At 36.4% G+C, this 12130-nt stretch overlaps 1 protein-coding gene across 3 annotated transcripts in view; it reads right to left on the bottom strand.

Moving 5' to 3' along the window:
• Window positions 1-2118: 2118 nt before the first annotated feature.
• The window catches only part of insyn2ab (inhibitory synaptic factor 2Ab), a 43833-nt gene continuing 33821 nt past the window's right edge, over window positions 2119-12130 (bottom strand). Inside the window, exons 3-4 of one of the 3 annotated variants that reach the window (XR_007892179.1) lie at window positions 3245-3737; window positions 2119-2588 (exon numbers count right to left, since the gene is read on the bottom strand). Coding sequence is in view for 1 of the 3 variants with exons in the window: in XM_051646127.1 (XP_051502087.1) it covers window positions 3554-3737 (184 nt within the window). In the remaining 2 variants the exon portion in view is untranslated. Of the gene's footprint in view, window positions 3738-11537; window positions 11850-12130 lie in introns of those variants that run through there. The other 2 variants (XR_007892180.1, XM_051646127.1) reach the window with 2 other exon arrangements.

Here is a 12130-nt window from a genome sequence, read left to right as displayed (position 1 = left end):
AAACGTTTTGTGTAGTGATTGTTTAATAACTTTGCTTTACATGGGAAACAAGCACAAGATTTCATCCTTGAAAATTCAACTGAACAAATGACAAGTAAGCTTGGACAGAGTGATATGTGTTGTAAGAGATAGACTATATCTATTGTTTTGTGTTTTGAAGTTGTGCCCTTTCTACCACATAACACAATATTTTGTATATATTGAATATACTGTATATTGAAAAAGATTCTAGACCATCAGCAGTTTAACTATTCTGGTCGTAATCTACAACTAAATCAGTCATATTGTTAAGCAGTTTGAGTCCAAACAATAAACTGAAAATAATTAACCTAGAATTTACCTAGGTTTCACATTTAGGTTGTATATGCAGCGCCATATTCACCAGCATACAATTTCAGCCCTGAAACACTGCAGAATTAAAATTAAAATTTTCACCTCGAGCTGAATTTTACTGTAAAAACTTATGTTCCAGGAGATGATCAGCAAAAATGTTTGTGGAGAATTATTTGATACATAAATCTATAAAACTGTCACAGTTAGTGTCTTCATAAATTACCTATAGAATGTATTTTTTTTTTTTTTGCTTTATTTTATATATATATATATATATATATATATATATATATATACAGGTGCATCTCAATAAATTAGAATGTCGTGGAAAAGTTCATTTATTTCAGTAATTCAACTCAAATTGTGAAACTCATGTATTAAATAAATTCAGTGCACACAGACTGAAGTAGTTTAAGTCTTTGGAAATTAGAATACATCATAAGACCAATAAAAAAAAAACATTTTTAGTGAATTGTTGGCCTTCTGGAAAGTATGTTCATTTACTGTATATGTACTCAATACTTGGTAGGGGCTCCTTTTGCTTTAATTACTGCCTCAATTCGGCATGGCATGGAGGTGATCAGTTTGTGGCACTGCTGAGGTGGTATGGAAGCCCAGGTTTCTTTAACAGTGGCCTTCAGCTCATCTGCATTTTTTGGTCTCTTGTTTCTCATTTTCCTCTTGACAATACCCCATAGATTCTCTATGGGGTTCAGGTCTGGTGAGTTTGCTGGCCAGTCAAGCACACCAACACCATGGTCATTTAACCAACTTTTGGTGCTTTTGGCAGTGTGGGCAGGTGCCAAATCCTGCTGGAAAATTAAATCAGCATCTTTAAAAAGCTGGTCAGCAGAAGGAAGCATGAAGTGCTCCATAATTTCTTGGTAAACGGGTGCAGTGACTTTGGTATTAAAAACACAATGGACCAACACCAGCAGATGACATTGCACCCCAAATCATCACAGACTGTGGAAACTTAACACTGGACTTCAAGCAACTTGGGCAATGAGCTTCTCCACCCTTCCTCCAGACTCTAGGACCTTGGTTTCCAAATGAAATACAAAACTTGCTCTCATCTGAAAAGAGGACTTTGGAACACTGGGCAACAGTCCAGTTCTTCTTCTCCTTAGCCCAGGTAAGACGCCTCTGACGTTGTCTGTGGTTCAGGAGTGGCTTAACAAGAGGAATACGACAACTGTAGCCAAATTCCTTGACATGTCTGTGTGTGGTGGCTCTTGATGCCTTGACCCCAGCCTCAGTCCATTCCTTGTGAAGTTCACCCAAATCCTTGAATCGATTTTGCTTGACAATCATAAGGCTGCGGTTCTCTCGGTTGGTTGTGCATCTTTTTCTTCCACACTTTTTCCTTCCACTCAACTTTCTGTTAACATGCTTGGATACAGCACTCTGTGAACAGCCAGCTTCTTTGGCAATGAATGTTTGTGGCTTACCCTCCTTGTGAAGGGTGTCAATGATTGTCTTCTGGACAACTGTCAGATCAGCAGTCTTCCCCATGATTGTGTAGCCTAGTGAACCAAACTGAGAGACCATTTTGAAGGCTCACGAAAGCTTTGCAGGTGTTTTGAGTTGATTAGCTGATTGGCACAATCATTCTAATTTTTTGAGATAGTGAATTGGTGGGTTTTTGTTAAATGTGAGCCAAAATCATCACAATTAAAAGAACCAAAGACTTAAACTACTTCAGTCTGTGTGCATTGAATTTATTTAATACACGAGTTTCACAATTTGAGTTGAATTACTGAAATAAATGAACTTTTCCACGACATTCTAATTTATTGAGATGCACCTGTATATATATAATTTTTTTTATTTTTATTTTTTTTAGAACACCAACCAGTTAAACCCATTTTCATTAATACATGTATACCCTAACCATTGCTGACATACTGCTGTAATTGTGCATCCTCAACATTTTCCAGGAAAAATATATCTACAAAGTCATAGATTATTAGTGCATGCAGTCAATGGATTCTGCATTCACTCACTAGGTATAATTTAATTTATTCTGTCATAGAATAATAATACATTTTTATTTGAACCCTCTCTAAAATTGGAGAGAAAGAAATAAAGAGAAGACTGAGAGAGAAAAAGAGGTATCTCAGGTATCAAATCTACTTTATAATTCTCAAAAGTTTGTGCTTTGCTGATTAGATGCCTTTAATGTATGACTCCAAAGTAGTTTTGAGGCAAACTAGCATTTAGTTTTGACGTTTCGTTTCAGCTCTTCTGGGCCCCTAAAATAAGAAGAGATAAATGTAGAGAGAGGAGAGAGAAATCTTTGAGTTAGACATACACTACCGGTCAAAAGTTTTGAAACACTTGACTGAAATGTTTCTCATGATCTTAAAAATCTTTTGATCTGAAGGCGTATGCTTAAATGTTTGAAATTAGTTTTGTAAACAAAAATATAATTGTGCTACCATATTAATTTATTTCATTATAAAACTAAAATGAATTTTAAAAAAAAGTTTTTGAAATTGATGACTTGGACCAAATAATAAAGAAAAGCAGCCAATAAGTGCCCAACATAGATGGGAACTCCTTCAATACTGTTTAAAAAGCATCCCAGGGTGATACCTCAAGAAGTTGGTTGAGAAAATGTCAAGAGTACATGTCTGCAAATTCTAGGCAAAGGATGACTACTATGAAGATGCTAAAATACAACACAGTTTTGATTTATTTTGGATTTTGTTTAGTCACAACATAATTCCCATAGTTCCATTTATGTTATTCCATAGTTTTGATGACTTTACTATTATTCTAAAATGTGAAAAAAAAAATTATAATAAAGAATGAGTAAGTGTTTCAAAACTTTTGACCGGTAGTGTATACAGTATTACAGTATTAAAACACATACACAATGCATCTAATAACAGCCCTGCTTGCTTACCTTGCAAACTTGTTTGAACCTAAGGAGTACTGTGTAATCCTTATGGAAAATGTGAGCACAGGTGAATTCAATAGTTCCCAAACTCAGAGGGTTTATTAGAGGGTCATGATAAGAAAACAATTGTTATTCCTCATTAAAATCCATTCGCTCATTTCAGCCCATGATGCTTGTTCCATAACAGTGGATAGCAATGAGCCACCAAGTCACCATGTTTATCCAATATGTAAAGCAGAATTCCACAAGAATTTGCTGGTTTTGGTGGTCTGATAGTGCACAGATCCCAAATCCAATAAAATTCCTAGTCATATGTTAAAGAAACCAGAGTTTCCAGCGAGCGTGCTTCTTGGACTCAGTCTTGGACTTGCGTTTGGGAGTGGAGGTGAACACCTCGTGTGTGTAAGGCAGAGAGGGGTAAGTCGGCTCTTCTAATGGACACAATCTCTTCATTAAGGGCTGCAGTTTGTCCTCCTGAAGTTTAAAATCTAGTTCCACACTAAAAGAGAAAAACAGTAGCATTTTAGGCATGGTTCGCATACTGAGATGCAAAAAGATTGAAATATTTAAAACTGATTACACAAAAGTGCCTTATCTTGGATTTAAATTGGTCATATTGATGTCAACATGAAATCAAAATTTAACTTTATTATCTTAATGTCTAACTGTGCACAATTCATCAAAATATAACTACTTGTTCTGACTCTGAAATGACTTTCCTTTTCTGCTGATGTCCTAGGCCGTGTGGCTTTCTATTGGATAATGAGCAGTTTATGTGCACAGCAATATGCTGATATTTATAAAAAATGAGCTTATTCAAGAAAACCAACAACATAAGAAAGCTGTGTTTTCATGAGATTTTAAATAAATGGATTATTCCCTACTGTGCACAACATTTGCGCACATTGGATAAGCTGGTAAGAACGGCATTAAAGGTGTTTACATGCCTCCTGCATATGATTTTCAGGGGCATTTTATACCTTTTATAGGGCCTTTTTTTAAGAACATATAAAAAATAAGGTGCCAACATTTTAAGTTGAATACTTACATTTAATCAATATATTAACTAGAGTTATCGTTTTAACATTAATTTAATTTAGGGTTAATTTAGTGCAATATATTATATAAAAAAATAACGTGTTAAAAAAATTAATGCAATAAATCATTTTTTGTAATAAAAGTATGAATTTCCCTACCATAGACCAATTAAAGCTTGAAGTGCATTTGTATGAGCCAAGACCCTGTGAATTTGCTTGATGAGCACAGTTTTCTTCCTATGTTGACGAATTTCCTATTGAATCAGGAAGTTTGGTGGGGACATATCGAAGGGGTCATCTTTTATAAATAGCCAGCAGGCTTTCATTACAGCCATGAACCAAGATGCTAGTCATTGCCGGTGATATGAAGGCGTGATGGAGCATTTCATTGGACAAAATCTGTGTAGTGCAACATGAATCTTTAATATTTTTGGTCCTGTTTCCTGTAAGAGAAAGACTTTACATATTAAATTTGAATACTTGCTAAAAGTTCGTTTTGTCAATGTTTAGGAGTACAATAGCAAATAGATCAAAGCTAACAAACATGGACTAAAACTCTAAATTTTGATTTCATGGGGTCTTCAAGAGTTATTTCTGCCTAAGCAGAAAAACACCACCTCATTCTTTATCCTTCGAACATCATGACTAAGCTGTTTAGCACAGTCTCAGTTTATGTGTGTGTGTGGATTTGACTGTCCTCGCAGAGTCGTCTGACCTAGTCTTCCCTCTGAAGTCATAATCCCATGACAATCAGATGATTCCTGATTAATACAGTGGCTAAACTCCTAGATTAACGGTCAGAGACAGCTTTAATCTGATCTAAATGAAATCATTCATAAAACAGCCCTCTGACTCATCAGTATAAAGAACAGAGACAGAGAGACCAATCAACCAGAGACACTCACAAAAAGACTGAATTGCAGATAGGGAGTCCATTATGTTTATGACATGTCCATACTCTTAGGGTTTGTTTTGTTGGAGGAAAGGAATGTTTCATATACCAGGACAAACTGGCCCTTTGGCTGTCATTTAAATTTTTAGACTCGATAACTCAACCATTTTTTCTAATTAAAAGCTGGTATGATAAAACACTGAATTTATGAAATTTTGCAATTAATTTTAAAGCCTTTGAATGTCCACATAAACAAATCCCAGACCAAGGACTTTTGAGTTTGTGTCCTCATTCAGAGCAGTTTCTCGGTTTTTTCTTCTTTTTTATTTCTGACTATGCATTCATTGCGACAACATCCACCAAAAACAGACTAAAGCTCATGGAGACAAAAAATCTGCGTTTTATTTTCAAGCCTGTCCTGGATTTTCACAAATGATCAGAAAAACGTATCTCTGCATGGTATATTTAGAAGCTGCAGAGTTTGGTTTGTCTATTTACAGAACTTTTGAAAGCTCAGTGATTCTCGCCAAAATCTCAGAGGTGAGAGAGAATGGAACAGTGTTAGACTACACTGTGTAATTCATCAGAGGAAAAACCTGAGCAGTACCTTGTGTACACTACTAACGGCGGTGGGGAACATATGGATGCCTGGTGAACAATGCACACAGTAAATTGGAGCTGGCAAGGTAGAATCTGCAAACCTGACTCTGAATGGTGGAGATTTGCTTAGGTTATAACCTATTCTAAGAACTGTTCTGTATTTTCTGGTGTCACATTTGGGCTTTTGCAACAATAAATGATGAATTTGTTTATTGTTATTTTATAATATTTTTTTATTGAAAAAACTTGTCAAATCTTGTAAAAGTCTACAACCGAAATAAGTGATGGTAGTAAACATTTTATCTTAAATGAACAGTTTTATGTAAAATGTAATACAAACAAGCTATATTATATATTATATTATATTATATTATATTGGCCCCAAAAAAGTATTTGGACAACTTTGTGGAACATGTACAGTACATACTTAATAAGCTGAACTTGGGTTACTTTGCTAGGACACTTTAGGAAACTGACTTCATACTACTTTATCCACTCAGACCAGTACTGTAGGTTACAAGTTATTGCAAAAATTGCTAAGAAAAATTAGTCCAGAGAAAGGGTCTAGCATCATTTGTTGGCAGATGATGTAAGTGTCCAAAAGTCCCCAAATGCTTTTTGGGTTCACTATGTATATTACAGTATAATATTGTAATATATTATAAATATTGTAATTTTCATGGCACTTATCCCACCTACAGTTAGTGCAAAATGCTGCAGCAAGGTTATTGACTGGCACTTAAAAAAGGGAGCACATTACTGTGTTATCCTCTCTTCATTGGCTGCCGGTTTAGTACAGGATTGAATTCAAAATTGTATTACTTGTTTTTAAAACACTACACAATCTGTCTCCCCATTACATTGCTGACCTCCTAAGCCTTTATACTTCTAGGTGACTGAGACCTGCAAATCAAATGCTCCTGGTTGTCCCTCGGTCCAAGCAAAAGTCAAAGGGTGATCGGGCATTCTCTGTAATTGCCCCGAAACTACGAAATAAACTTCCCCTTTACATTCGTTTGTCTCCGACAGTGGAGTCTTTTAAGTCTTGGCTGAAAACATACCTTTTTACACTAGCTTTTGAATCTGGGGAATCTTGAGTTTTATGGATATTTGCACTGCTATTGATTGCACTCTGTATATCCAGCCTTTTATCAGAGTGTATAAACTTGTGTGTGTATGTGTCTTGGTAGCGTTTGTCAATTTGCTCTTTATATACTGTGTATGTATATATAAAGTTTGGCGGCCAAAAGTTTGGTGTAATGTACAGATTTTGCTCTTATGGAAAGAAATTTGTACTTTTATTCACCAGAGTGGCATTCAACTGATCACAATGTATAGTCAGGACATTAATAACATGAAAAATTACTATTACAATTTGAAAAAAATATTAAACTACTTCAAAGAGTTCTCATCAAAAATTCCACCACGTGCAGCAATGACAGCTTTGCAGATCCTTGGCATTCTAGCTGTCAGTTTGTCCAGATTTCACAGGTGACATTTCACCCCACGCTTCCTGTAGCACTTGCCTTGTTGTGCACTTTTCTCGCACCTTACAGTCGAGCTGATCCCACAAAAGCTCAATAAGGGTCAAGATCCATTCCACTCTTTTCCAATTATCTGCTGTCCAATGTCTGTGTTTCTTTGCCCACTCTACCCTTTTATTTTTGTTTTTCTGTTTCAAAAGTGGCTTTTTCTTTGCAACTCTTCCCATAAGGCCTGCACCCCTGAGTCTTCTCTTTACTGTTGTACATGAAACTGGTGTTGAGCGGGTAGAACTGAATGAAGCTGTCAGCTGAGGACATGTGAGGCATCTGTTTCTCAAACTAGAGACTCTGATGTACTTATCCTCTTGTTTAGTTGTACATCTGGTCTTCCACATCTCTTTCTGCCCTTGTTAGAGTCAGTTGTGCGAGTTAGTGTACACCTTTGTATGAAATCTTCAGTTTTTTGGGCAAATTCAAGCATTGTATAGCCTTCATTCCTCAAAACAATGATTGACTGACGAGTTTCTAGAGAAAACTGTTTTCTTTTTTGCTATTTTTGACCTAATATTGACCTTAAGACATGCCAGTCTATTGCACACTGTGGCAACTCAAAAACAAACACAAAGACAATTTTAAGCTTCATTTAACAAACCAAATAGCTTTCAGCTGTGTTTGATATAATGGCAAATGATTTTCTAGTACCAAATTAGCAATTTAGCATGATTACTCAAGGATAAGGTGTTGGAGTTATGGCTGCTGGAAATGGGGCCTGTCTAGATTTGATCAAAAATGACTTTTTTCAAATAGTGATGGAGATGTTTTTTACATCAGTAATGTCCTGACTATACTTTGTGATCAGTTGAATGCCACTTTGGTGAATTAAAATACCAATTTCCTTCCAAACAGCAAAATCTGTACATTATTCCAAACTTTTGACCGCCAGTGTATATATATATATTATTTGTTTTATTGTGAAGCACTTTGGTCAACTCTGTTGTTTTAAATGTGCTATATAAATAAAGTGAGTTGAGTTGATTTGAACTATTGAAAAGCTTAAAAAAAAAAAATGAAAATTCTGACTTCTGGACCTGTTGTTCTGCTTATTTGGGTATATGTGGCTTGAGAGATGAAATGGGATACATTTAGCCAATGTTTAAATTTTATATTTCACCATAACACAAACATGATATATCTGTGATTGCATAAAATACCATGGCTAAACATGACAAGATATCCAATAAAAAGAGCAGCAAACTGCAAAAAGTTACATATATCAGCTTTAACTTCCCATAAATTCACAGGAATTTAATTTGAAATAGATTTTTAATTCAATCTTGTGGGTATGAACAGGCGAATTTTAAAATAACTCCCTGTTGTTAACATAAAATATAAGTGACCCAGGTTCTTGCTCAATTATTCGCTTCAATGCCTCACTGTAATGCAGAAACATACACACGCACACATACACTCAAGCTCAGTCAGGGAAGCTCTATGTAGCTAAATATTTAATCATAGTAACAATGAACATTATCCTTTATACAGGTACAAGCATTCCGCAATGAGCTTTAATCAATGACATTGTACAAGCCTGACGTGTCAGCTGCCAAAAAGACAAATATTATGTTCTAGCACTTCACCACAGGGACAAACTGGAATGGGTTCAGCCAATGAGATCATATTGAAAGAAAAGCTCAACCTCTTGGACACAACAATGTCAAATATTATGTTCTAGTATGAGTCAAAATCACAATTGATTTCAGCACAAGGCATACAAGGTCTTTAACTGAGCGAGTCAATGGAGGCTTGTGCGAGAGTTCAGCTGGATCATTTTCGAGGGTTTTACAGAAGTGAGTGGATTATTATCAAGACCTGTCTGTAATATTTGTTTGAGCAGCACTGCTGTCCATCTCTGCTGTGCACACGGTCGGCTATCTCTGCCATCTCTCATTCAAACTAGCCTGTCCTGTCCTCCCCCCAGCACAATACATGACCCATTTGTGTCCATTTGTCTAGATTCCTGCTGTGACGTGTGGAAAGTTTGGGTGGTGGTGCTGAAGGACAGGGCTGCAGAAAGGGCTCATGAGATGACTGATGGGTACATTGTACTTTCAGCCTTAACATGAATTCAGGAGAGCAGCGGCAGAGTGAACTTGTCCAGTCTACTATGCCAACTGGTGCCACAGTGCCACAATATAAAGGTTTGGCTGGTTAACATAGGCAGTTAATCCCTGCTGGTAGAGTAAGTACACCATTAAGGCAGCCATTAAAAAGTAGCTGTGTATACTGACAAAGTAAAAATTAAAATCACAATGGCAAAAGTAAAAAATATATCATAATATTGTATAATATTGAGGCGAATTGTAAGAAATTTAATGATCATGATTCTTCTTAATGATTCAGGTTCATTCAGTGGAGAATCTATGAGAGCTTCACAGGAATACGCACTTCACAGGGAAGACATTGTTGGATTTCTTTAGGTTTTGTGAGCTTTGTGAATTATGTAATTGAAAGATCTTCAGTTGTATTGTTTAAACACAATATGCAAGATATTTTCAATCGAATTAATTAAAATGACATGCCGATTAATTAATGGAATTAATTGGAAATAATCGCATACATCATTATTTGCTGAGAAAGGCCACCAAATAAAGATATTTCATATAAAAAAAATGAATAATAATTCAAATATTTATAAATTGAATATGTAGGGCCTATAATAAATATATAATGAGGTTTAAAAAAAATTGAAATAAAGATGTGAAATAAATTGCACTATTGTGGCAGATGAATAAAGCATTGATTGTTTGATTTATTCTCATATCGTTGAACAAGCCTACAGTTGACAACAATCTGTTTTGCATTGAGTTCATCAATATGTGTCCAGCTCTCACAGGACACATTCTTGCTTTCTATATGCACAGTTTTTATTTGTCGCTCTATGTACATGTGTGTGCCTCAGATGGATGCATTTGGAGCGTCTCACTGATATTAAGCATCATAAATGCACATTTTTAGGATGCTGTGTCAAGTTAAAAGTGTAAAAACTTTGAAAATTGCATCTCAAGATTCCTGTATTCTGTTGTGCTTCGCCCATCTGTTGTGCTTCCCCCTAAGTGAGTGGTTCTCATTCTGTGGTTGCATTGCTTGTGAGGTTTGTTGAGGCGTGCTGCCACCTATAGATGTGACTCATAAAAACAGATGTACTTCAATCTTGAATTGCTCGTATGGAAGGAAAATCCGTAGTTTTGTTACGGAATTTATGTACACGTCACAGAGCATGAATAATTGCGTTAATTTTGTTAACACATTATTGTTTATATAATTAATTTCACTAAATTAAAGTGTTAAATCGATAGCCCTAGAAAAAACAGTTAAAAGATGCAGGGAACTGTTGACGAGAGACAGGAAGAATGTAACGCAGGAGCACTTAAACATCACAAGCATGTACGCATCAGCTGAGCCTGCATTACTTTTTAAATAAAACTTTGCTGCACGTCTGTCTATTTTTGTGGAAACAAGATGGCACATAACAACAAAATGAACTGTGATTGGTTGTTTCACATACAAGCAGGTGATTCTCTGCACCATCACGGCTTGCAAAACGATGCCAATGCCGATCATTTAAACATAGCAAATATCATCTGATTTATTGGCCTAGGTTATATATCGGTTGACCACTATTTAGAAGTACATTTGCACATAGATGACCTCAAAGTTAAAACATTTTTGCACTAAAAGCTACAAAACTCTAATTTTGATTTTATGGAGTCTTTAAAAGTGTTAAATATTTTTCCCTATCTGCTGCCTTTGTCATCACAGCTCAGGATAAGAGCTAGTGAAGAGTGACACTGTTGGAATGTCAGGACTAGGGCTGCAACAACTAATCGATAAAATCGATAATTATCTATAATGGAAATCATCGACAACAAATTTCATTATCAATTAGTTGGATTTATGCGGCGAGCATGGAGAAGCTCTGTCAGTGACGTCACTTGACAGCCCAGTGAAAAATGTGTTGCATGATGAAACTCATTTGAAAAACAACGGAGACAAGTTGAAGCGGAAAAAAACATGACCCAAGTTGTCCAGCGCATGAGAGCACTTAATAAACACTTCAGAGAAGGAGCTGTTGCTGCTTCAGGTGCATTGAAAGAGTGATTGTGCCGTTTGATGTGCGTAACTTACATTTTACTGCTATTTTCTATGTTTTATAATGTATATATGTAATGAAGTCAAAATCAGGCACGTATTTCCGCGTATTTTACAAAACAAAGTTTTGTTTTTACCACATGCGAGTCTCCGTTAAACTTCACTGAAGCCCAAAGTATACTTCGCCTGTCCGCGTTCCACAACAGTCCGCATGATGTAATTTCGTCATCAGGACTGTCCGCGGACATCCGCGCACACTGTCCACATGCAACCAGATTTTTCTGTCCGCACGGACTGTTCACGGACAAATGCGCATGCGCAAGGTTGATTGTTGAGATACAAGAGTCTACTAGATGCCAATACGCACAGTTGGGCTGTTCTGTCAAGTAGTAGTCGAAGAACATAACCTTCTCCATCGTTTTGTTGTTGTTGCTTCCTCTAATGGCGGATCCTCAGTTTTTCTTCTTCTTTATCCTTAAGAGCGGATGTCCTATAAATGACATGACTCGGTGCTGCCCTCTAATGTCTTGTAGCGTATAACAAAGCAATTGTACTGCACACGTGCCGAACACATCCATTCGCGCTCATCCGTGTGAGGTATACTTTCAAAGCTGTGCGCACACAACTGTGCGCAAGATGGAACGGAACGCGCAAAGTGAAGTATGCCTGGGCCTTGAGCAATGCACGCGCAGCCGCGTCAATCAAACCGATCGCAATGGAGAAAGGGAGC

This window comes from Myxocyprinus asiaticus, chromosome 20 (assembly GCF_019703515.2).
Source record: "Myxocyprinus asiaticus isolate MX2 ecotype Aquarium Trade chromosome 20, UBuf_Myxa_2, whole genome shotgun sequence".
Lineage (NCBI taxonomy): Eukaryota > Metazoa > Chordata > Actinopteri > Cypriniformes > Catostomidae > Myxocyprinus > Myxocyprinus asiaticus.
The sequence above is the reverse complement of the archived record's forward strand: the minus strand, read 5'-3'. Positions and strand labels throughout refer to the sequence as shown.